General features: G+C 43.2%; 1 protein-coding gene across 1 annotated transcript; it reads left to right on the forward strand.

Annotated features, from left to right (window-relative positions):
- Positions 1-745: 745 nt before the first annotated feature.
- AGA (aspartylglucosaminidase) lies at positions 746-16,126 on the forward strand. Its single transcript, XM_063135115.1, has 9 exons — positions 746-905; positions 3,796-3,949; positions 5,146-5,258; positions 6,408-6,520; positions 8,220-8,337; positions 11,217-11,292; positions 14,707-14,814; positions 15,194-15,327; positions 15,964-16,126. The coding sequence occupies exons 1-9, from the start codon at positions 746-748 to the stop codon at positions 16,062-16,064; spliced, it is 1,077 nt and encodes a 358-aa protein (XP_062991185.1). The 3' UTR covers positions 16,065-16,126.
- Positions 16,127-27,090: the final 10,964 nt, after the last annotated feature.

Genomic DNA, 27,090 nt, shown 5'->3' on the forward strand with positions numbered 1-27,090 from the left:
GCAGGTGTTTTCAGTCATTTTATTTGGATGCTACTTTTATAGGGTTGCTGTTCTTTATCTTAATTTAATGCTGGATGGGGCTGGTGTGGCGGGGAGTTGCAGGCCTTTTTCCCGTCTAGGCTTGCAAGGGATTGCGCCCTTAGTTATTTTAATGGTGTTTAAAATATTTGATTGTATGCCACGCTGATAATGTATTAGGAGGACAGGGCATCAATCTAAATAATAAAACAGCCAAATACTGCCATCCAGAGAGAGAGGGCGGCGGTTCTGCCCATGTTTGCTGTAGCTCTGCCTTTCCACCCTACAGCAGCAGCAACACACACCCAAAAAATCTGATGCCCTTCCAGATGTGCTGGACTATACCTTGCAACATGGCTGGCTGGGAATGCTGGGGGTTGTAGTCCAAGACATAGAGAACAGGGCAAGATGGGGGGGGGGCCTGTTGTAACTATTCCCTCCCAATTGCCTGACCCTGCGCCCTAATCGCCACAACAGTTCTTCCGCATTGCTGCTTCCCCGCGGCTTTTCCACGCTCCCCACGAAGCCGCGCGGAGGGAACCGGACACGTCAGAGCCGCCCGGGAGCGGCCCCCACTGCCAAGAGCGGCACTGAGCAACTGCGGAATCGCCAGCCGCGACTGCTCCTGCGCGGGCCACTAATCCGCCGGCAGTCATGAGACGCGGGCTGAGTCCAGAGGCGGCGGAGGCGACCTTGCTTGGCCTTGTGCCGGGACCCGGAGCTAGCGATGGCGCGCGGCAGCCTACGACTGCGCGAAGCCTGCGCGTGGCTTCTGCTGCTGGAGGCGGTGGCGACGGCGGGCTTGGCCTCGGTCTCAGCCGGCGGCGGGGCTGCTCAGCTACCCCTGGTCATCAACACCTGGGCATTTAGCAACGCTACGGAAGCAGGTGCCGGCCCGCTTTCTCCCGTTCTGTTTCCTTGGGGAAGCTCAAGCGTGCGTAAAGCCCCGGACCCGCCGCCCGGCTTCCCTTCAGTTTTGAATTTTCGCCTGTTTCTAAACTTATCATACCCTCTGGAACTCGGGATCGGGACCCTAGCAGGAGGGCTTTTAAGATCCGGGTGCCTACTCTACAGTAAAAAAAAAATAATGAAAAAGAAGACATCGCTGCTAGACGCACGTTTCAAGCCATGTCTGTTTTTGCACTCATTGCTGTGCAAAGTTCTTTGCACACTTGTGTGGGTGGGCGCGTACCTGCTGCACCCTGAAATCTCTTGACCGGGGTACTATCCCCTAAGGTTAGAAAAGTAGAGCAGAGTATCTGAGCCCCCTAAAGCCAGGTGTGGGGAAATAAAACCACAAAACAACCCTGAATCTCAGATCACATTGGAATCAGAGGGTTAGAGGGAGGTGGTTGCCTCAAGCAGCTGATTTGGGGTGTGGTGAAAGGGAAGAAACTGTTAGTTGTTTGTTGTATTTTTCCTTCCAGGTAAAGGTGCTGCCTCTGCATTTTTACCCCACTGAAGCCGAAAAGGCTGCCAGAGAGGTTCCCATAAAATCTATAATAAAGAAGGCACTCCCTGGCCGTAGGCTTACAACCTAAAAGACATGACACAAATGGAAAAGGCTGAGAAGAGGGAAACATAATAAGGTGTTGCCCTTGACTTGTGGAGTGTGTGTGTGCACGAGCCACTTGTTCTGCCCCAGGCTGGTCCTGCTTGGGATGATGAAGCTGTGAATTTCTTCAGCAGTGACGGTTCTCTGCTGAAGGCATTCAGTCTACCCATATTTTGGCAGACTGAGAGGAAGACACTCTTTGTATCAGGTTCTCTTGTGTCCCTGGGACTTTGTGTCCACTCACATTTGTTTTGTGCTTCTCCCCACCCCACCCGAAGAAGGGTGCCCAACTGTTGGAGAACCAATAGTCTCAAGAAATACAGGTTTTGGTCATGGTTGCTTGTGTGGGGACAGAAAGGCATTCTGCACATGTCCAACAGCATTCCTTTCTTACCATATTTTCTTGTATGCAAAGCTATATATTTGCATTGGAGAAACAGCTTTTAAGCTTAACACCAGACAAGCTGTAACCCTGCATCTTTCCATGCTGGCCAATTGCTCCTGATAGTTACTTCCCCCTTCCTGCTCCCCCCCCCCTGCTTTTCTCTTACCTGTTTGAGGTACAAAGTTCATCAACCATGTTGTAAGAAGTTATTCCAGCTTTGAGACATATCAAAAGTGCTTACTGTAGATTATTTATTTATTTATTAAATTTTGTATACTTTTAATGTTTACCATTTTTAATAGTTGTAAACCATCCAGAGAGCTTCGGCTGTGGGGCAGTATATAAATGTAATAAAATAAATAAATAAATAAACCCTGGATGTAACATACACCCCTATTGCTGTTAAATACACCATTGTACAGTACATGGCGTTTCCCCCACCATTTTATAGCAAGTCTTTTGGTAAAGTGTAGCTCCTAATCCGCAATACTCATTGGCAATAATATAGCAGGTGAGAGTGGTGTGAGCTGTTACACCACACCTAGGCTGCAATCCTATACCAAATTTAACTTAAGGTTAGGCTCCATTGAACTCAGTGGGATTTAGTTCTGAATAGATATGTAATGGATTATGCTGTTATTAACATAGGCAGTACTCATGGATTTCTGTGTTTGACTTGGGATGTGTTTGATATCAACTACGTATCTTGCTCTACTTGCCCTCAAAAACCTTTGTGGTCAGTTGTCTGCTCTCATTTGGGACTTCTGTAAATTCCTGTTAGGGGTATCTTCACTGAATTCACAAAAGCAACATTAAGACAATACACAAATGACTTGCACACCTTGTGGGGTTTTTTTTCCTTTAGTGTGCAAAAGGAGAATTCTCATTTGTATGCAAACTTATGTTTCTCTCTGCTGGAAACATCTGGGATTCCTCCATGGAAGACGAGTGGCTTTCCTATTTCCTAAGTGTTCAAAAAGTCCATCATAAGTGATTCCACTTGGATTATGAAATCAACTTATGCAGCAAAATTAAATGGTTTGAAAGGTCTGCTGAAAAACATGAATCCTCTATAGAAATGGGTTAAAATCTTGTTTTTTGCAATCTAATGCATTTATGTCATATAGTGTGGATTATTTTATCTCCAGCCTTCCCTCCCCATATTTTTCCAGGCCATTAACAGCAGCTTCACTGGGGTACATAACCAGTGAAACTTCTCCCATCACTTATCTTTATGCCAGAAAAAGTTTCTCCTACTCCGTTACTGTGTCAGGGTGCTGTTAAACGAACAGAAGCAGTAAAAAAAAAGTTACTTGGCATCTCTATATGCTGCTTGCTTTTACTTCTAAACATAATTAGCTCATTGGAGACTCAAGCCTGAAAAGAAAAGTAAGAACAAACACACAGAGGTCAGACAAATGGCCCATTTTAACTCTATAGTTTGCTTACCATCTCTGGCTGATGCCAAATTCTGGAGAGAGAATATACAAAAGCCGGCAATTATAGAATTAATTTTCCTCCAGTTGATTGTTAATTTTTAGTCATCCCAGCTTTAAGTGCTTTGAAACTGAGATTACATTCTCTGACTCCAGTCCTGTGCTCACTTCCTTGAGGGTAAACCCCATTAGTTCAGTGGGACTCACTTCTGCCTAGACATTTATAGGATTGTGCTATTTTCCTTCTATAGTGCTGTCAATACATGCATCTTTGCATTGGGTTATATACTGAAGTGATGGACATGAAGTTTACATATAAGTTTTGTAGGAATGGGATTGTTCACAGTCAAAATGTCAGATACTTCACTGTATGTGGTAAGTGCTTTTGTTATTGATTGCAGCTTGGAGTACCCTACAGGCAGGAAGCTCTGAACTAGATGCAGTAGAGAGAGGTTGTGGCCAGTGTGAGATTGAGCAATGCGACGGAAGTGTGGGGTTTGGAGGAAATCCAGATGAACATGGAGAAACAACGTTGGATGCCATGATTATGAATGGGTAAGAAATCCTCCAAGGAGAAGATGTTCTCCCAAATCCAGCAATTCCTTAAAGGTATGGGAGTTTTATTATATGCCCATACATGGCTCCTCTCTGTGCAGGATCTTTCCCATACACTTCAATGGAGCAGATGGTTCTGTGACTGTTGCATTCTTGGTTGAAAAGCATGGGGTCTAAAACCTAATGACACAGGAGCTCCATCTGAAAATATGGAAGCTGTGTTTACTGTACACTTTAGTATAATGAACACATATTTTACCAAAAATTTCTGTTCTACATAAATATAAATATACATAAATATTTTGGGAGTTTGATTAGTACACCCAGATCATAGAATAGCAGAGTTGGAAGGGGCCTACAAGGCCATCGAGTCCAACCTCCTGCTCAATGCAGGAATCCACCCTAACACCATGCTCAATGCAGGAATCCACACTTACACCATGCTATAAGGTGTAAGTGTGAGTATCCTAAAGAGAGAGAGTATGAGTACTTGACTTAGAAACTGGCTGGTACACCCTGGCTTGTAAATATTTTTGGAAGTATGAATGGGAAGCAATCTGAACATGTTTGTCTCTTCTTTGATATGTTTATAGTAGTGAGTTAAAGTAAAGTGTTTCCAAGTAGGAAAAAGGAACGAAATTGATGTAGAACAGCTTTCCCTTCGCTATAGAAGCTTTATTGCCAGAAAATCACTTTGATTTATTATTTTTTTTGCCAAGGTTTGAGATGTTGTCCATTTCAGTCTACAGCAGCCTTCACCATCTTGATGCCCTCCCAATGTGTTGGATCACAAGTGCCATCATCCCCAGCCAGCATGGCCATTGGCTGAGGATAAGGTCCTCATCTCGTGAGAAGCGACATGCTGCAGCATTAGTGCACATGTGCTCTGGTTTAGTGAGTCAAGTTTAACTTGCTACAATATCTCTCCCTCCAAAAGTCTTTACATTTGGAGCTTATGCTCCGCATATTCCTTCCTGGATTGTAGCCTGCAAGTGCAGCCGACTTATTCTGGAGCAGCCTAATGGGATTGCGGATGGCTTTTGAATAGCAACCTATACTTTCTACATTAATCTCATATTTGTCTTTCAGATAAGGCATGCATTTTTATTTTTAGTTTGTATTTACTATTTTGGGGGGTATAAAGTTTTAAGTATGCCTCATCACAGCTTTTTCTGTTTGTTTTGTTTTTGGTCCAGTAACAATATGCAAGTTGGGGCAGTAGCAGATCTCAGGCGCATTAAAAATGCTATTGGCGTGGCACGAAAAGTGATGGAACATACTAGGCATACTTTCTTAGTTGGAGAGTCAGGTAATTTTTTCCATGCTGTTATTTTGAAATATTAGCTATGCCGTACAGCGGTGAGAGAGGTTGCCCCCAGTTGTGACTAAGTTCCCTTGACACCAATGGGGTAATTGTGACAAGGTCATTGCTCTCACTGGGATACATCTCAACATTTTAAATGAATTGGGGGAACTGTGCTCTAGACCAGTTTGATGGCTTGTTTTTGCCCTGGGCATCATGCAATCTGTTCTTGTGCATGTTTATTGAGAAGCAAGTCTTGTTGAGTTCAGTGGCATTTATTCCCAGTTAAGTGTGTATGGCCTTCAGTGATGAACTCAGCAGGGAAGGCCATGATTTTAGAACTGGTTGTCGGATTGCAGTACGAGAATGGCTGAAAAGTCCTATGTTTGAGTTTCCTGTAGATCAAGGGTGGGGAACCCCTTTCAGCCTGAGGGACGAATTCCATTTCGGAGAAGCTTTTTGGGGGGGTGCATTCTGGTGTGGGAGGAGCCAAAGGGATAAGGGCCAGGGCCTATGGAGAAGAGCCTTCAATGTGGTGTCCCCCTTTCCTATGGAATTCCCTGCTTTTGGAGGTCAGCCGAGCACCAACGTAGCGTTGCTTCTGGCACCTCCTGAAAACATCATTGTTTCAGGGAGTTTTCCCTGAATGACCGACTGTGGTCTTATCAAAACTTTGTCCTTTTAAAATTGTAGTTTTTAATACAGAGTTTTTATTCTGTTTTTAGTCTTTGATTTTATTTGTGGTTCACCGCTCCAAAATCTTTGGATGGGGTATATAAATATATAAATGGTATATAAATATTCTAAATAAATTAATTAACAAAGGGGCTACCACCAGTAACGGGGCCTTAGGAGAGGCATTTTAACCTTTAAGAATGGGGCCATGGTGGGTGGGGGTGGGGAACTGCACAAAAGCCTAGAACCTACCAAATGATCAATGGTTGGGGGAATGCAGGTAGAGGCAGAGGAAGGAGGCAGGCTTCCCATCTGGGAGCTATGGAAGGTTGGATTTGATCCCCCAGGACGCCCAGATTTGGCTCCTGGGCCTGAGGTTCCCCACCCCTGATATCAATGTTCTGTATGCACTAACAGATGTCATGATCGTGCATGTGTACTAAATGGCAGACATACTCTTGTTTTTCTTCTTCCATAAAGCCTCCCTGTTTGCAGAAAGCATGGGATTTCCAAGTGAAGACTTGACTACACAGAACTCTCTTTCAATATATTTAAAGTGGCTTAATCAAAACTGCCAGCCAAACTTCTGGAAGGTAGAATGCAACTTTTGTGTTGTTGTTTTGAAATAATAATAATAATAAACTTAATTGGCTGCATTATTTGTCTTGAAACATTTCTTCCCTGAGGGAGAAAAAAATAAATAGGCTAAAGTTGATCCCTTTAAAGTTGTCGGAGCCTACACCTGGGTATATGTTGGAGACAGGCTTCCCAGAAACTAGAGCCAGGCAGCTTTCTAGGTGCCTAAGAGACACCCCCTCTGAAGTTCTCCAAAGTAGTTAGGTATACTTCAGCTGATACTTGCACTTTCAAATCCATGTTGCATTTGGCACCGGAAAGTGGATTGTGTTGATAACTACAACTGTCAGGAGGAAAAAGCTAAGTGGTGTCTCCTCCCCAAGGACTTCCACAGGCCTTTTCCCTCCACTAGATTCCTTCTGAGAGCTAGATTCAATCTCCTCAACAGCTTCTCTTCTGCTTGGCACTGCCACCTATCCGTACCCTGTCTCATCTTTCCCTCCCTCACTTCGGAGATAACTTTGCTTCAAATTGGTCACCTTTGGATTCGTACACCATTCCACGTAAATCACCAGACTTTCTGGTGGATTAGGGAGGAGGATTTTTTGCTTTATTGTACGTAGATTTGGGTGTGCAGCTTGATTTATTACGTTATGACCTGAGTCTGCATAATCTTGGTAAATAGGTAAAAATTATGCCTGTGTACAGCATAGGTAATTTATATTCTTTAGCTAGCATAAGAAGTATGTTTTACTGAAATCCAATATTTCCAAAGTGAGTTTAAGCTATTGGGCACATGGTTTTTAGATCTCCAGTTAGACATTTGGTGCTAAACAGTACAGTGAAGAGCTCCACCACTGTTCTTCCATTCCCAGACCAGAAGCAAATTGTGATCTGTGCAAAATTATTTTCCTCCTTCATTTCAAATGCCACTTCCTTGGCTCCATTCTGCAAGTTATCCCTGTAAAAAATAAAATAAAACACAGCCTATGCAGTGCTCTGTAGAGGGAACTAGAAAAAGAATCCACAATCACAGAAGGAAAGCTGGGAAATGAGAACCTTAAGTCTTCCAACAAGAAGTTTGGGGTTAAAATAAACACTTTCCTAGTTAGTTTAGTTGAGGCACCAGTGAAAAGAAAGAAAATGGGGTATTGTATCTTGAATGGAATGTTCCTTGGAAATGTGAAGTGGAAACAAGTTGAATTCCAAGTCCTCAGTTCCATAGAAACTAGCAGTATGGTTGTATATAAAGTTGTCTCATTAAAACCCGTAGGCGTGCTCATAAGGCTATGGGAAGAACTGATCTTAAATTACAGCTGTAGGTGGTGAGAAATCATCATGGTGAGGTTTTTTGCATATAGAATGTTGATGTATTTTATTTCTCTTCTGGCTATTCATCTTAGGACACATTTGCAAATCACGTAACGACATGCGATCTGAGGGGGGTTTTGTAACTGAAGTGTTTCAGTACTGATTTACTTTAAATTGAGATATATGCTTTTGTCTGTTCTTTGTTTAAAGCATATGAACTACAGTAATTTGCCTTTGATGAAACTTCTTTGTCTTTGGCATATACAAGAAGCTTATATTATTCTTTTAGTATGATAATTTAGTTCTATTTTTTAACTCTGTTGGAGCGAGGGAGGCATACAGGTTTCTTTGAAGGGGCTTTTGTTTTTCTTAAAGATTTTAATCTGAATGAAACTTTGATTACAGAATGTTATACCAGATGCTTCCAAATCATGTGGGCCATACAAACAGGCTGGAGAGTTCAGTAAAGAAGAATCGAACATCTCAAAGAGAAGAATACAAGTTCACAATCATGATACTATTGGTATACCTTCATGGAGCTATTCATACTGTAGTACTTCTGTTTGTTGTGCATGACATGCCTCCCAGATTGGGTGTCAATAATTTTAACTACAGTAAAGGTCACAGTCTATTTATTACTTATTTTATTTACAATATTTATATACCACTCCATATCTAAAATAGATTCTGGAGCAGTAAACATAGGCATAAAACAGCAAAAAGTTTTTAAAAAATTAAAAACGCAAATTAAAATTGATAAATTTTAAAGGAAGTACCAATAAACAATGGTGGCTGATCAATTGAAGAATGCTTCCTTGAAAAGAGTTGTTTTCAGGAGTCACCAGAAGCAGTGTTGGCGCCTGCCTAACCTCCAGGGACAGGGAGTTCCAAAGAGAAGGGACCACCACTTCTCCTGGTGGATTCCAACTGGGCCATAGATCTCTGTGGAACCACGAGGGACATGACCTCAGTGACTGGGAAGGTTGGTAAGGGCGAAGGCACTCTCTCAGGTGCCCTGGTCCCAAGTTGTTTAGGGCTTTGTACACTAGTCCCAAAACTTTAAACCTAGCCTGGTAGCCAATAGGCAACCAGTGCAATTCCCCCAGCGAAGGAGTTACATGCTGAAAAGGGGGAGCTCCCGACAACAGCCAAGCTGCTGCATTCTGCACTGGCTCCAGCTTCCGGAGCAGCCTTTGGGGCAGCCCCATGTAGAGTGCATTGCAGTAACCCAGTCTAGAGGTTACTAATGCCTGTACCACTGTGGCCAAGCTAACCCTGCCCAGAAGACGCCATAGCTAGCGAGCCAGTCAAAGTTGGCAAAAGGATGTCTGAGCTGGCGCGGCCACTTTGGCCTCCAGCACCAATGATGGATCTAGGAGAACCCCCTAAACTATGAACCTAATCTTTCAGAGGGAGTGCAGCCCCATCCAAAAGAGGCAATGAGCCTGTCTCCCAAATGCAGGAACCGCTTACACACAGGGCTTCCGTCTTGCTAGGATTCAGCTTCAGTTTATTGGCTCTCATCCAGCCCATTACTGAGTTTAGGCACTGATCCAGGACTTGCACAGCCTCACCTGATTCAGAACTTCAGAACATTTAGAACCTCCTCTGCCCAATGCATAGAAAATACTAATTCAGCAACACATGTACCCAAACCTGCTTGGTACTTATTGTAGCCACTTGGCATGGAGCTCCCTGTTTAGTTCTAGAATCAGGATTGGTGGCATTCTGTTCCCAGGAACTTTTTGCCTCCGTCCAGGAGAGAATGAGGAAGAAAAGAGATCTTGTGGAAAATGCAATTGTTTTTGGAAAGCTTCTTCTGATGACCACACTAAGGAATCATTGTTCAGTTTGGGTGATCTTACAGAGCTGACTGAAAAGAATTGTGTGGTTCTCTTTCATTTAAAGTTTGGGGTATAAAAGCCAAAAGCCTGTGGATTTGGTTTGATGTTATTAGGCCATTGATGAAGATTTTTATGTTGAAACAGCTTAGTTTGTTTAAAAAATCTAGAGAACCTGATCTATATGTTGTCATAAGTTTTTGTAAAGATTGTAAACTATGTAGCACCGTTTAGCTGTCAATCAGGAACAATTTACTTCTTGCTTGCTACTTTTCTAAAAGTACATCAAGAGTATCCCTTGTAAATGAAGAAAGCATTTCAAAATCAGCTAATGTTTTCCATTGAATCCATTTTCCTATCAGCTATTCCACAACTCCATAGACCTGGCAAATCTTCCCAAACAGCCGAGTTTCAAGTTTTACAGAATTAACTAAAGAGGGAAGGGACAGGGAACTTGTCTGGGTTTTGGATTCAGTCTCTACCATCTGCATAGCAATTAAATATGAAATTTACACAAGCACCTAAGTGACTTGGGAGCCCAGATCTCATTGCCAGACACTTAAGGAGACCCTTCGAGTGTGATAATTAAATTTGTCATCATTGAGCAATTAGCATTTTAAAAATGTCAAATGCTAAAGTTCTTGATAATCTAAAGGTGTATCTTCAAGAATACTTCCACCTTGGCAGTTTGCCTGTACCAGGGATTTACTCTGCAACAGCCGTTTCCACAAGACGTCCCGCTGTACAGAAAAATGAGAAGAACTAGTGTAGGACAATGTAGCAAGAATGAGGCATTTTGCCTGCTGTGGGCAAACTGCCCACTTGGCAAATATTTGAATGCAAAAATTCAACAACTGCCTAGCAGTTTCCATTTTGATGTTACATTCATGGAACTCCCTGCCACCTGTTATCCATTTGCATGGGTGACCTAGATATACTTTTGTAAATAAAACCTTAAATGTCTTGAAGCCTGTATTTTTGTAAGGACTTCCGATATGAAGCCAAGCTCATATGTTAGATCCAGGCTGTCTCTTCGGCAAATGGAGGCACTACTACTATTCACAAAAGGGACCAACATCTGGTGGAGGAAAGAGAATGGTTTTCATAGATTCCTCTGCAGCCCCCAGCACCACCTTTCATCCTGTTTCAGAGAGTACCTGACCCTCTGGAGCAGTTTTTTAGGGGACTGCAGGGGAAAGGGGGCTCACATTGTCTTCCTCTTCTTCCATGAGTGGCTAGCGTGCATCTGAACTTACATTACTAACACAATTGGTGTAGAATTAAAGGGCAGGCAACAATCTCAGTGACCATCTTCCTTCACTGACGAGAGACTTTCTTTTCTAAACGTAACAGAGTCCCTAGAGTAGGCCTATACCAAAAGTGTAAGGTCTTCTGTCTCTCTTTTTAAGAAGCCTGAGGAAGAAAGACCTAGGTGAAGCAGCAGCTGTATGCCTATCCTACTAGACAGGAGCCCCGTCCTTTTTGAAGGATGGGTATCCTTGTTAAATTAACAAAAGCATCCCCTAAGTCTTCTAAATTTCACTCCTGTTTTAATTTCCAGGCATGATTGTGGTTGGCCAAACTGGAAGCATTGCTGCAGGGACAACTACAAATGGCGCAAACCACAAAATCCACGGGTTTGTATTGTCATAAGACCAATCTTGGCTTCATCGGGATAAAATATGTTATCCTTGTTTTAACTGTGATGCTAATGTTTTTTTGTGATTTTAAATTTTCGTGTATTGTTTTTAAGTGTTTTTATTAGTGATGTGCTCCGCTTCTAATCGGACCGGCGAATTAGAAGCGGAGCAGGGTGCTTCGCCTGCCCTTAAGGCGGAGGCGAAGAGGATTGGGGGGCCGGCAGAGCGTGGCGAAGAGGATCGAGGTGAAGGCGGATCCTTCCCCTCGATCCGGAGCTCCGCCGGAAAGGTAAGTGGGGTTTACTGGGCCCTGCCGCTGTCGCCCATGCGGCGACAGCGGCAGGGCCCGGTAAAAAAAAAACCTTCCTCTCCCTTACCTGCGTCCGTCCGCGGTCCCTCGGCTTCTTCAATTGAGCCCACGGTTCAACCAGGAAATCTAGGCCGCACTTGCGGCCCAGACTTCCTGGTTGAACCGCGGGCTCAATTGAAGAAGCTGACGGACTGCGGACAGAGGCAGGTAAGGCCCCCCTCCCCCTTGGTCCCTTACCAGGCTCTGCCGACGGCAGCAGAGCCCGGTAACACCCCCCCCGCCCTCCTCTCCCGGCCTTACCTGGCGCCACTCCCCTCCACTGAGGAGCTCCGATTCGGAGCCGGAGCTCCGCGGTGAAGAGGAGCGGAGTATGGGCGGAGCGGCACGGAGCGGGCCGATCCGAAATTTTCGGATCGGCCCGCGGGGCAGGGCAGGGGGTCCGTGCACACCCCTAGTTTTTATCCTATGTAAACCGCCCAGAGAGCCTCAGCTATGGGGAGGTATACAAATGTAATAAATGATGATGATGATGATGATGATGATGATGATGATGATGATAAGCACCACTATATATATAAGAGCTGCTCCTGTGATGGGGATCACTTCTATGTAACTTGGAAGAAAGGCATTGTGGAAAACTCTGTGTGTGTATTTATCTTTATCAGTTGCTTAGCCTCAGTAAATTTCCCAGTAACTTCTGAAAATTATTTTAGCAGTGCCTTGGATAGAGCTGGTAAAGCCTAGTGTTTAATTAGCACACAAGATAAAGTCCCCAGGTCAAGTTTCAGCCCACGTTGGCTTACTACTGTAGCCTGGGGGCAAGTCACTTTCTGTCAGCCTCAGCCCCTCCATCTGTATACCTTGTATTACAAAATTGTATGTGAAGTGCTTTGATCTTTATAAATGTTAAGTTAGAGACAGAGCGATAGTACTGTCAGAATTGGTATGAGTGATATGGGAAAACAAAGACTGAGTTGGGGCGACACAATAGTCAGCGGTTGACTAAATAGTTCACTGTTGACTATTGTGTCATCTGTGGGGCAAAACCACGTCATGGTTGGTTATTTTCTAAAAATAACCAGCTCCAAAAATCAACGCTGTGCAGAGTTGCTTATCTGCACAACTGTTGATTATTGTGTCGTCTGTCGGGCTCCATGGATTATTTCCCCTGCCTACAGAGTCACGAGGCAAGAGCGGCAGAGCCCCTGCCACTCTTGCCTGGTGGAGTTTTATAGGCAGGGACAATAGTCACGTCCGGGAAGCACTTGGGAAACCACCGAACATGCTGTCCCTTGGTTGAGCGCTGCAATCCGCAGCTCCCTATGCGCTTCCCAGGACAGGCATATGCTATCCCTGGGTGGGGCGCTGCCAATTGCAGCACCTCGTATGTTCCCAGGGACATGCACGTCCCTTTCCCCCTCCCCAAAGGGAAAGTGCTGGCGATTAGGGACAGAGGATGTTAGGAACTTCTGCCGCAGCTTCAGAGCGGCAAGAGCTTCTTGTGTCCCCCGTCGCCAGCCACCAGCACTTTGCGGAGAATGAAGGATATGGGGTGCAGGAGGAGTGAGTGCATCCTCCTATGCCCCATCCTCCATTCCTCATTAGTTTCAAGGCGGAGGGAGCTGTCAGCGCCACCGGACCAGGTATGGTGTTCATCTGCAGCATGAGTGTTCCCATTAGTTTCAATGCTGAGGCCTGAGAAAGCTGACAGCTTTCTCCAGTCTCAGTGTCAAAACAAATGGGCAAGGATGCCATGCAGAGGGATAACATCCTCAGGCCAGGGATGGCATCATACCACATGGCGTCCTGTCTGACAGAGGGACATGTGCTGTGGGCGCCGCTGCAGCAACAAGGAGCGGGGGGCAGGAGGAGAAGCTTCCCTGCCTCCTTGTTGCTGGAGCAGTGGCCATGGCGGATATCCCTCCCCTGCTGCCGCAGACAGAACCAGGGGAGCGATCTCCTTCCTGCCAGTTTGGGCTGTGGCAGCCATGGTGGGACATACACCACAGGCACCACTCCAGCAACAAGAAGGCAGGGGAGCAATCTGCCATTTGGTGGGGGGAGGGAGGGGAGAGGAATAGCCAGCCCTGCCCAAACTCAACGGACTATTTGTTAGCATGCTGCCCAAGTGCGACATGCAAATAGACATTAGTGGAGTGGCCTATGAGGGCAGGGATGGCTAATGTGTAGTCCGAACACACCCCAAATGTCTTTGTATACGGAGACTTGGGTCTTGACTAGGAGTTGCATTAAAAACATGGCTAACAGCTATATCTTTTTTTCTATAAGTTGGAGGTTCCATTTTTATTGGGGCCCTACTACCACGCGGGGCAGTTTTAATGGTAATCCGCTGTTCCACTGCTCACGTGCATACAGGGCTTTTAAAAAAAATCCCCATCAGTAGCAATAGGGACTTTTTTCTAAGTCCTGTAACTGTGTTTGTATTGCAGATTTATTAGTAAAATCACTTGTATTTGGTCGGGGACCCGCATGACACATGGTTCTCCACGTAAAGAGTTCAGCGTTTGGGAGAAGGGCTCAAAGTTCTTGCTTTTGTTTTGTATGCAGGAGTAGTCAATCATGCGAGTCCTCTCCACTTGTAGTGTGAAGAGGTGTAATCCAGATGTAGATCTCCTTTGGATGATTCCAGCCTGACGAGAAACTATCAGGGTTCCCTCTCCCGCAACTGCCATTTCCATAATCTCCTGTGATGCAACGGGTTGGCGTGCTGTACAAACCCAGCTTGGCAGTCGCTCCATACTCACTCTGCAACCTCTACTACACATCGTGGGTTATAGGGTGGGTACGATGTGACCACTGCTGCGCCCTACACCAGGTTCGCACAACACGCCAAACCCCCCGCTGCATCGCTGGGGATTATGCACATGGCAGTCACTTCTGGGGGTGGGAGAAGGAACCACTGTGGTTCCTTCCACCATTGGGATCATTGGTCCCGGCCCTTAGGCTTACTACCTCAGCGAGAAACAGGCCTAAATGTTCCTTCTTTGTGACTAAGTGATTTGCAGGTGTGTGGGAAATATCAGAAGCTGCCCTCACTGATCAACTCTTTTTAATTGAGTAACGTTACCTTCCTGCTTTAGACGTGTTGGTGACTCTCCAATAGCTGGAGCCGGAGCGTATGCTGATAGTACAGCTGGAGCTGCTGCTGCTACTGGAGACGGGGATGTTATGATGCGCTTCTTGCCCAGGTTTGTATGTTCTGCAAACTTTTGGGGTGTGGTATTTTCGCTATTGGAACTATTTGGGAGGATTCCCAGTTTAACATTTAAAAATGGCAAAACCTTGAATATGATCATTCCTATGGGTAGAATCCAACTAAAGTCCTAGTTAGAGTAGACCCATAAGTCCCATTCATTTTAGTGGGCCTACTCTAAGTAGGACTTTTGTTGGAGTCTACCCTATATGTCACCAGACTTTTGTAAAACCATGTCAGCACTGAGTCAGCTTTTTAAAGTCTTTTATCACCAACAAAGAAGCTTTAAAAATTACTTTTTTATCGTAGCAATGTTTCTTTGACCAGGTTGAGAAGTTTTGTGCTAGTCTCTCTATTCCTTTTCTTTAAATCAGCTATCAAGCAGTGGAGTATATGCGCACAGGAATGGATCCAACTATGGCATGTGAAAATGTGATTTCTAGAATTCAAAAGTATCACCCCTACTTCTTTGGTGCTGTTATCTGTGCCAACACAACTGGAAGCTACGGTACGTCATTTTAGTACTTTATGCCATGCAAAGTTAGCAGAGCTTTGATTATGTTTACAATCTCCGTTGGTCACACTAATGTAGGTAGCCATATGATTCATATGGAAGTGTTTAAAGGAAGTACTCACACTCTCCTTGGAAAAATAACATCAAACTGAAACTCCGCTTCAAAGCCATCAAAGATCAGTCGTGCTGGGTATCTCATTAGTGAACACTTGGATCACCTAGATGTATCATTTTGCTAATCAATGTGGCTTATTGGGTTAGGCTGCTTATTGCAGTTCTTTTATCTTTGATTTCCCACAGTTCTGTGTTTGAAAGATTACAGAAGCAAAGGCTCATTACATTCCCCAATATTAAGCTATAAATTGAAACAAAGTATACTAAACTTTGAATTATATTTTAAGGGTATGAAGTCCACAGTGCTGGTTGGAGGCATTTTCCTTTTCAAAAATAAAAATGACTTCTTAAAGGAGTCTCAATACTGAGTTAATTAAGGGTATAAAGGAACAATTACACAATTGTAGTAGAATTAATACTGGAATCCTTTAGATGTTAAAAGCATAAGGAGACAGATTAATGTGACTCTCAGACTTCGCACTGTTGACTCTCTTATCTCTCTCCTTCCTGCCACAGGTGCTGCCTGCAATAAAGTTCCAGGATTCACACAATTTCACTTTATGGTTTCTAATCCCACTCTGAAGCAACCATCTGAGAAAATAGTGAACTGCATTTAATTCCTCCCTCCTCTTAACACCAGCGTCTAAATTTAACACAAGGGAAGAAATAAAGGTTCACAGTGCAATCTTATACATGACTACTCAGAAGGAAGCCCCATTGAATCCAATGGAACTTACTTCTGGGTAAGTCAGTGTAGAATTGCAGCCTTATATTAATTTTGCACACACGGCTTTCCTTTAAGCTTGGGGGGACGACAATCAGTGTATCCCAAACTTCCTTATTACTTGTCTAATTAAGCTTTGCTTTCTTCTATCGCCAACACTGAAGTACATTTAAACTAGATGGTCTGAGGAAAGCAACTAATTCAAAAGACTGCCAAGCTATTTTTCAAGTTCTACCAAAGCTGCCCTACCCTCTGAGGGAGAGAATAAATGAGTGTGTCAAGTCAAGCTACTTTGAACAGATCCACAAAATAACTTTCCTCAGTGAATATCAGCTACTGGAGCTCTGTTTCCTAAGCCTGAATGAAGAATATCCCTGGAAAACTCCTGAAGTTGGACACATTTTGATTGTCATAATTCTGACAGGAGCCGCAAGAAAAGCAGTTTCAAGCATGGAGGAGAAAATAATTTCATCAGACAGTATTTTGTTCGATGGTTTTAACATTTATTGGAGGTGGAGTTGTGAAATGTTACCCCTCACTCTTTTGTTGTTGCATAATTAACAATCTGATGCAAGTGAAGCCATCTATCAGATATATGAACACTGAGCTCATCTGAGTCCCGGAAGGGCTCTCTTAATTGAGTGTGTGTGTGTGTGTGTGTGTTTTCCAATAAAACACATGAAGACTTTTTTTAAAAAAAACCAATTAAAATACGCTAATGATTCTGAAACAAAAAATAGTATGAGCTGGTGTGCGTACCCCATGCACATTACAAGTGTTTTGCTCTTCTATTTCCTCTTAAATGTTTCCATGGTACAATCAATTTAATATTTCATAGCTTTTATGGAGCTGGTAACATCTGACATTCTACCATAAACCTTGCTCAGCCTAATCTACTTTCCAATGTTGATGAAATATCTCAGGGTAACCTGAGATATGTATCCCTGCGTGCCTCAATATATATATATATATATATATATCAGCCTAATCCGGACTCTTCCTAAGATTCCTGTTCCCTTATTTGTGACTACCCACTAGACCTTCCTGAACATTTCAAGCCGTAGCACCATATTCAGGAACTTCATTCCAAACGCTGCTGCACATGGGTTTATTAACATTAGATGTGAGACCAATACTCGGATGCAAGACCAACATCCTTCTCATTTCACATCCTCATGAGTAAGCCGCTGGATCTGTAGTATGCATTCTTGTCAGATGGCAGGTTGTGGCTATTTCCCGGTATCTGAGACTAGAGCAAAGGAGAATACTATGTTCAGACATAGCACTGAGAAGACATTCTATCTCCTGAGCCTTTTGATTTGTCCTTGACAGATACTGTTACAAGCAGCCTTAATCCAGGGTTCCTTTTGGGCCTCCTTCCACTATAGATACCTAATTGGTGGAAACTAGTCTTCAAGTTAGTTTCCAAAAATCTAGGATACTTCTCCTGTGGCCCAGGAAGTAGCTGCAGTAGTTGGCCCATTCCCTGGTGTGGCTTTCCTTTGCTCCTTCCCTATAAAATGGACTACAAGTGTGTATTCCTGCACATAGACACACACGGACAGCAGCTTATCAAGCAGTGGGTGAATCTCTAAATGTGGCTCAGAAACACCTGTTTACCTTCATGATGTCTGAAGAACAATTTTTCAGTTGATTTTTCCCTTGACCTTTTTGTTTTGAGAGTATTAAGTAAATTCTTCCCATGAGGCCCATTCAACAGTTCTTTCTGAACATTTAAAGGCATTTTTCTTTGACAGAGATCAAGTCAGGCTCTCTGTCACAAATACAAAAAAAAGGTGTTTCAGTTCATGTTTATAAGAAAGAAAAATCTCCTAAACCAACTGTTCAGAAAGTGTTTGTTACTCTACGGGCAGTATCCAATGCAACACAAGTGCTGCTCTAAATTACATTGTGCTACTGTAGGGCATCTCTAGCATAACAGCAATAGTGTTAGTTCGCATTACAGGGTTTCCCAGAATACCCATCATGCCAACAGATGCTATTGGGCTTGTGTTGGAGGTCACTTCTAACATTGGCCCAATTTAATTTACATTAGCACTCCTGTCGCATTGGATATTGCCCAATGATTTTTTCTATTTCTAGACATCGTTATAAGATGTCTTTGAATGTTCAACTTGAAAGACTTCTGTTCATTACTTTTAAGTTTTCAGATGAGTAAGGACATATAATTTGATGACTGTCCTATTGGATTTTTCATGTATCGTTGAAACCTGAAAGGGGGGGGGGGATTGCAACATGGGAATAAATATTTTTATGTGTTCATTTTTTGGTTGCAGACTTCTCTCAAATACAAATGATGCTATATATGAACCCTTTGAACAAATTCTGTTCCAGACCTAGTTTATGAATGCTATGTCAGCTTATTGTCATGTGTACAAGCTTTTAATTTTTCTTGCACACATTTTTACCTTCTATCAAAGAGTTTGTAAGCCTAATCAGGACTACCCAAAATACGCAGCAACAACAAGTGTTCTCAATATCCGAAATACCACAAGGGTCTTTTGGGGGGGTGGGGTGGGGGGTATGACAAAATGTCTTCAGCACAAGCTGGAGGGTTGCACTGATTGCAAAGTGCAAGAAGCAATAGCTTGGCCCAACGTCATCTATTTCTAAGAATCAAAGGCTGTGTTCAGATGATCAGTGGGGGAAGCAATGCATTATGGGTTCTTTCCCTCCACCTCCCCATGGGCCAGTTGTGTAACCAGCATTTCCCTAGTAACCTACACCGGGTGTTGCATGTTGTCCAAGCTGGGCTGGCAGCACAGCAGAGGTAACTTTTCAGCCACCGCACAACCCCTGTTGCAAGCCATGGCTTGTAGGGTGGGTAGGAAGCCACACTGTATGCTGTAGAAAGTATATAAATATTATTCCTACTTCCACAAGCCAAGAATGAAATGTAGACATTCATTAATTTTAATGTATTAAATTCTTTTTAAAATGTCCCTTTGTGGATACCATCTTGCTCTACTAGAGTAAAATAAAAAATTGTCATACCATAGCCCAAAACAGGCAGCATATAAAATAAACACAAACCAAGACGTTTCATAAGATGTGGTGTTTCTGTTTATCCTAGAATGATATTATGGTCAATGGTATCGAAAGCAGCTATCAAGAAGAATCAGCAAGGTTTCACTCCCACTGTCTCTCCCAACATAGGTCATGTTGCCAAGGCTGTTTCCATGTTACAACCCAGCCTCAATCTTGACTGAAATGGATCCAGATAACAAGTCTTGAGCATCAGAAGCTGGTTGGCAATCATCCACTCAAGGATCTTGTCCAGGAAAGGAACACTTGCCACTGGCCCAAAATTAAGATTTTTCCAGATCTTTCAGGTGACCAAGCCACTTCCTCTCACAAGGATCTCCTCCCTGGCCCATCTAGCTGTTCCCACCATGCCAGTTTTATAGCCAAGATGGGCAAGAATCCAATACAGAAGTGGTTGCATGAACTTTATCAAACACCTTGTCAATATCCTCAAACTGTACTAACTGAAACACATCCAAGAAAACAGGACAAGGGTGTGCTCTGGAAACTACACATGATTCACACGCTGTAACAATGGAGTCTTTATGTCCTGGTGAATACAAGAAAGTTTTATCTTGGAAGAGTCCAGTAAATGTATTACAGTGGGCCCCAGACAGAGCCACACTGTCCCTAGTGCCAGCATGTAATCGGCCCCAGACAACCCTGAAAAGCTCAGTTGAGTAGCACATAGATGATTTAATAGAGGAAGCGAGATACTGTAATGCAAGCATTAACTGGAAAAACCCAAGATTGCACTGTAGTCCTCTTCGTTGCAGACTTAGTCCATTAACAGAATAGGAGTAGAACATAGAACATCAGACATTTCATGCAACGTTTTATTCCATAACACCCTAAGCTGCCATCATGTACACACCTGGCTGTTAGTTTCATTGAAGTCAATGGGGCTTATTTCTGAGTAGCCCAGTATATTGCATTGCACTGTGTCCATTTAGAAACTCAATTGTGTCAATGATTTTGAATTTCGTTTTTATCTCTTATGTGGAATGATAGTGGGGTGTCCTTGCTACTTTACAAAGAGCAATTTCCTTTCTTTTCGTTCTAATGTTATGATGAAAATTATTCTGCATAGATGCTTTGAGGATGAGAAATTATCCTATTCCTTTTAAGATTCCTCAAATAAGTACTTCTGAAGACCCTAGCTTAGGTGGCTCTAAAACCCTCTATTCCCACCCCCTTTGGAACAACCCAAATTACAACGTTCCTTAATAAACTCAGACCAATTAATTTAAAAATACTGCAACCAATGAAGATAATTTCTGCTTATTAACATTATTAATTAGAAGTTGAGATTTTTGCTGCAACATGTTTTGGGGAACCAATTAAAGCACAATCAGAATGGCAAATAGAGTTGTAATTCCTGCTGGACTACAAAAAGAGAAGAGCCATAGCTCAGTGGTAGAACACCTGTATTGCATACACAAAGTCTAAGATTCAATCTCTGGCACCTCCAGGTAGGGATAGGAAAGACTCCTACCTGGGAGCCATTGCTAGACAATGTAGACAATACAGAGCTAGATGGACCAATGATCTTACTCAATAGGAGGTAGCGCCCTATGTTCCTAAGTAGTAATAACTATTAGCTACTAGAATTTTAATACTGACAACAGATATGTAGTAATTACAAGAAAAGCTGCATGTGAAAATCCTTATTACATTTTCTCCTTCCTTCAAGGAGCTCAACATTTCAATGTCACTATTGCTGTGTCTGCTTCTGTGGCTGTTCCAACCACAGTAGATGACTAGAGCGGACAACACCTCCCCCTCAATCCACTGCCTAGCAACCAGGACCAGGTAGTACCAGATGTTTTGATCTGCCAGGGGTGGAGCATCTATTCAGCCAGGAGACTGGACAGTCTGCCTCTCCTGGCTTTTCCTGGTGACAGGAATGATTGAGGGCCGAAATGAACATTGCTTTAAATGTGTCTCTAGCACTTGTGTCTTCTTTCCATTATTACTCTAGGTGTAAGGGGCCCAATCCAGACTGTAAACCTCTACCCCCATGCTAGGATCCCAATCTGATTGGGGAAGTCCTGCACCTATTCTAGGGTGCAAGTGAAAAGATGTAGCTGGTAGACACACATTTAAAGCTGTGTCTGTTGGGATCCTGATGAAGGTTCTTTGGATGACAATGATGGAAAATGTCCTTTCCTGATGCCTTAGATGTTGCTGCTGCTGTTCCAGCACTGATTGGGAAGATATTGTTGCTGAATAATGTTTTGCTGCCCTAACTGTTAAAATAATAGTCACTGCCTCGGGGGACATAGGATTGCAGGGTTCAGACCTTGAGAGGCCCTCTGTATCGTTAAGTGTTGTGTAATGAAGGGGGAAATGCCATCCGCAGTGGCTTCTCTTGTCACTGCAGGTCCCATTCCATGCAACTCTGAAATGGAAAGGACTCCTCTCTGAGTCTAGACCTGTCAACCTTCTGTCAGCCACAATTCATATGAAAACCATGAAGTTACATGGCTAGCTGGAAATTAGCACAGCCTTCCACCTCTGATTGCAGGAAGCTTTTCTGAGTGTCTACATTCTATATGCACTATTCAAAATTAATAGCAACTGCTTATTGACATAGTTTTTCCTTCGTTAGACATGTAGAAAGTCGGGACTGCAAGATCTCAAATCCCAAAGACTCGTATTGTTCCTAATAAGCTGGCAGGGTTTTCAGATTGTCAATTTGCCTGCATAGATTGGGTCTATAAGTATATGACATGCTTATTGCTTACGTCTTCTATTATTCATGTTTTTGTACAAATCCAAAATACCTGTTGGGCTGTTCTCTATGACGGTTGCATCACCATCAACTCAAGTAGAAATTGGGGAAGGTGAGCTTGGATTAAAAGCAGAGAAAGAAAGAGCCTTCATCAGTATCCTGAAACAGAGAACCAAAAGACAAGCTTCTTAACTAAGCTCTTGTAGTTGAAACAGTCATTTACACACATGAACAGGCACTGTAAAGACCGAAGAAGAAAACTGTCATATTTCATGCCAAGGAGATCCCTACTGTTCTGATAGACATGGTTAAATTTATATACTGGAACCCCTGCGGTGATGTCCCATCTCAGGGGGGAGCAATCAAGAAGTCGGCTGTACAGAAAACAAGACACTGTTCTCATTAAATAAAGGTAAAATGGCAATGGGCGTCACTGCTGAAGTGTTTGTGTTGACGCTACTTAAAGAAAACATGACTAATCTATTTCTCTCGCTCAGGTTACTTGGAGCTTTTAAAAATAAATCAGGCTTTCAGAAAATAAGTGCATGATCTGGAGAATTCAAGAATTATATGCAATTAGAAACATTTAACATGACCTAGCTAATAAGCTCTCAATAGTCTCTTTTGGAATGGAGAGAATATTCATCTATATTCATACCAAAAGCATGGGTTGGTGGGGAGACAAATCAGCATTAATGATCAATAACATCGGGAGAAGCCTGGGCAAATAAAAAGGTCTTTGCCTGGTGCCAAAATGACAAAAATCTCGGGACTAGGCCTGTCTCTCTCCTGAGAATTTGATATGAGGGAGCCATCACTGCAAAGGCCCTTCCCCTGTTCACTCATCTCACCTCAGTAGGTGGGGAAACGTGGCAGAAGGTCGCTGAAGGTTAGCTCAGTATTCGGACAGGTTCAAGTGGGAGTAGACAATCCTTTAGATACCCAGGTCACAAGTCAAATGGAGCTTAAAGATTATGACTAGCACTTTGAATTGTGCTTGGAAATAGACCAGTAGCCAGTAAAGCTGTTTAAAAACTGACAAAATGTGTTCCATTGAATTGGTCCTGGTCCTGGTCTAGCAAAGGGAAAGGCAACTTTCTAGATGTTTTGGACTATGACTCCCATAAGCCCCAGTCAACATGGTTAATGGTCAGAAATTATGGGGGTTGTAGTTCACAAGATCTGGAAGGCACTGGATTGTTTAGCCCAGGACTAGCAGTTGTGTTCTGAAGCAATGGAAGTTTCAGAATAGTCTACAAAAGGTGGCTCTGCGTATAACACATTGCAGAAACCTAGTCTTGAGGTCACCAGGACAGGCATTACAGTTGGTACACCAGCCAGTGCTAATGCAAGGTACTTCATGATACCAATACCACTCAGGGATCCAAGGCAGGGTCAGATCTAATAATGCCCCCAGGCTTGATACTGTACACCAGGGGTGTGCTGACTTCAGGGTTGCAAGATCTACTTTGGTTTTACAAGAACCCCAAGATCCAACTAGAGCCTAGTACAAGAAACATACACTTAGAATGAAAGAATTCTGAGATGGGGATTTTTATTTTATTTTTTTATTTTTTTGAGTACCGGACGTGAAGATCTGTCCACACACAAAAATCCACTCCTAGTTACCACCAAGCTTTTTTCATTTCAACAGTATTTAGGGCAGGGAGGAATATTTTGTTGCTGCTGTTAAGTAATTGGGAGTCAGAAATCCTTACCAATCTACTGCAAGTTCTTCTAGTACGTTGAAGAACAAGTTGAACACCACTTCACAGCTCAAATAAACCATCTACCATCAGTATCTCCTTGTCTGGACTGAGTTTCACTTTATTGACCTTCACTCAGTCTACTCCTGACAGTCCACTACTGATCACAGACACCGATCCAATACATCCGCCACCTCAACTGAATCAGAAGAAAAGAAGAATTAAAGCTGAAGAAAGAAGGAAAAGATCTCCGTATGACTTCCTAATCCCCATATGACCTCAGTCAGCACAGTTTTTTGTATATCAGCCCACCCCACAACCTGGTACCCTGCTGATGTTTTTGACTGCACCATCCCCTGGATTTTTACTTTTCTTTGGCCATGCTGGCTGAGGATGATGGGAGTTGTAGTCCAATACATCAGGAGGGCAACAGGCTAGAGAAAGCTGATTTAGATGTTGAGCAGCATGGGATGCAGTGCCTTACGTGTATCAAGGAAGGAACAAGCAACATAGAACATACTTGCATATTGGTGAGATGGTCTCCCCCTTTCTCCTCCCCACCACCCTGCTCCGTTCCCCTCTTTTCAATACTCAAGAGGAGTAAGGACAAGGCATGTACCAGAAAGTCTAAATCATCTCCCCATGCCAGATTCCCCACATTGATCCATCTGCACAGCTTTGAAAGAAATGCAGCTGGTGTAGTAACTCTTCGACCTGAAGGTGAAAAGTTCTGACCGTGATCTTTTGTTCTTTTCTAATAAAGAAAAATGACTTACACCTCATTCCTCATCAGTAAAGGCCTTCAATCAACCAGACTCTTCTATCTGTAAATACAGGCTGCCTACAATCACCTAAGTAGTCATTAAAGGACTCTTCTCTGTTTGTGGAGACCACTCTGTAGTAGTTACCTGAACAATTACAATTAACAGAGCAAGGGCTACATCGCCCAAAGCAACTGAATGGTGCTTGATTAATACTGGCCTTGTGGACACTTTTTCTTTCTTTTTCTTTTCAAACCATCCAAATTATCGTTTCAGTTTTCTATTATTGTGAGAAAGCTTTACCGAAGGCAGCCTGAAAAGTGGGGAAATGAATGTGTGCATAATACACAATTTAATGGCTTGTGGTGTGCATACCAAATGCAGCTAATGCATTTTTGATCTTATAAACATGCATTAAATCTTGCCATATATCATACTTTGCTACTCATCCCTTTTATAAAACATGGAAGGAATTATAAGTTCCTGGAGTAAATTATTATTTATCTAACACTATCTACACATAACTCATGTAGCTTTATTGAGATAGGCTAAAAATGTATCATGCATTCTCATCACATAGGAGTGTGCCCATTCCTGGCACACTTGGTGCAAACTGGCCCTTATATTAGAAGATGGCATCATGCTGGTCCATACTTTTCCAGAAGCAATGGAGGACAAACGCTTTCTTTGATCTCTCCCAAACCACCAATTGTAGATAGAAATGACTTAACACCTGAGTTCCATACACATCAGTGGAGGCATGCTTATCAAGGTACAACCTTATCTCTTACCACATTTAGTCTGGAACACTGGGCTCATCTATACCTGCAGCCCTTTGGGGAGTGGGGAGGGACGATCATGGAGTTTTCCACTTTTGGGATCGTCCCTCAGGGGCTACACGCCAGCAAATTGTCCTGGAAGTAAAGAAGGATGGTCCAGGGCGACATTTTTTAAAATTCCTTTTTTAAAAGAGGAGACATTTGTGCAATTGTGTGGGCACGATACTGTCTGAAGGTGATTTTTTTTTAAAAAAAATAAAATACAACAAACTCAGTGCTGGAAGACACCGAGAGCCATCCCAAAGATGGTGAAAATGCTCTTTCTCTCACCCCTGATGCTCACGGACTCCCCCCGCACAGCTCTGTGCCTGTTTCCTGAGCCCCACTACTTGTGGAAAAGAGGGAGGACCCCAGGAGGGAGAGCAACACTGCCCGCGGACCTCGGGATAGCCCTGAGATGGCAGGAAACAATGGGGGGGGGAAGCAGTCTCATCTATCCTGGGAGAACTGAGTGCTTGTCCCCAGTTCACCCCAGGATCAGCTGTGCATCATTTGGATGTGCAGGGATGACCTCATGGCCAACCTGGGATAAATAGCAAGTGTAAATGGCCACTGTGTCAGAAATACTTGACTGGATTCATTATTTTTACTCTGTCCATGGAAACAAAGCAGCTTACAAGATAAATAAATAAAATGTTTAACAACATCAGGCAATGCATTGTGGGGAGTCTAATTAAGAACACAAGAAGTGCCCTGCTGGATCAGTCCAAGGGTCCATCTAGTCCAGCACTCTGTTCACAGAGGGGCCAACCAGCCATCGGTCAGGGATGAACAAGCAGGACATGGAGCACTTGGGAAGCTGTCTGCTCTGGATGGAAATTTAATGGCTCCAATTACAAAACACTGCTGCCAGCCATAAGGATTGGGGCAGGAAGAGGAAAAGGTAAGCCTATGGGGATGGGAGCAGAGTGATCAGGTAGGCAAGGGATGGGAATGAAACAAGCTGCAGGAGACAGGAGAAAACACACAGAGAAAACACCCTACAGAGAGAGGGGGAGGAGAGAACATAAACAAAAAGCCACATGCAGAGAGAGAGAAAGAGAGTTTCAGTAGAATTAAAATGGATCCCCTTGAATTTGCATATGAACCCCTCAAATCTACCATCAAATTAAAGCTTGCATTGCGGTTTATTGACTGCACAGTAAAAATCAGAGAACCATCGTGGGTCTGAAGCTTAGATCCAAGACGATCCATCCTTTGGATCAATGTTTTTGTACCATGGTGGTAGTGGCATGCAACAGCTTGGTGATCTTTAATGTGCACAGAGACTAGTGGAAGGTTTAATTTGGTGGTGGTTTGGGTAGAGATCCTGCACAGAAGTGATTCAAATTACGACAAAATGATCTGACTTTTACCTTCTTCCAATATTGTGACAGCAGCCATTTGTGGTGGTGCCCGCAGTACTATCTCAACATTACAAAAAAGCCCGCAAGATCCCAAAAGATTGGGAGCTTTGTAATAGTTAATCATAATAATATGATACAAAAATTACAATTGCCTTTCCATCAGGTAGCATTAACCAAAGGTGCAGAACATTATTATTATTTATTACATCTACTATTTCATTTTTTTAAAAAGCCAGAACATTAAATAAAAATCAATCTCAAGGTGACAAAGGGATTGACTTAAAAGTTCTTTGCCTTTAATGTGGGAGAAATATACCAGGCAGATACCGGGGGGAAATTGTGTTTTCTTACCGTTGCTTCTCCACCTGTGTGTTTGTCACTCATTACTTCCTCTTTCAAAAGAGGAAGTAAACAACTTGCACATGGCCCATACAGTGGGCCGTTTTGATCGTGCTGCTTCTCCTGCACACAGCAGGAGATAGCGGCAA

Source organism: Elgaria multicarinata, chromosome 10 (assembly GCF_023053635.1).
Source record: "Elgaria multicarinata webbii isolate HBS135686 ecotype San Diego chromosome 10, rElgMul1.1.pri, whole genome shotgun sequence".
Classification (NCBI taxonomy): Eukaryota; Metazoa; Chordata; class Lepidosauria; order Squamata; family Anguidae; genus Elgaria; species Elgaria multicarinata.

What these genes read in the sequence shown, in the direction of transcription:
- AGA (XM_063135115.1), top strand. Translation starts at nt 746, where the DNA reads ATGGCGCGCGGCAGCCTACGACTGCGCGAAGCCTGCGCGTGGCTTCTG. An exon ending in GATGCCATGATTATGAATGG is followed by an intron (nt 3,950 to 5,145) that starts GTAAGAAATCCT and finishes TTTTTGGTCCAG; the next exon opens with TAACAATATGCAAGTTGGGG. An exon ending in GCCAGCCAAACTTCTGGAAG is followed by an intron (nt 6,521 to 8,219) that starts GTAGAATGCAAC and finishes CTTTGATTACAG; the next exon opens with AATGTTATACCAGATGCTTC.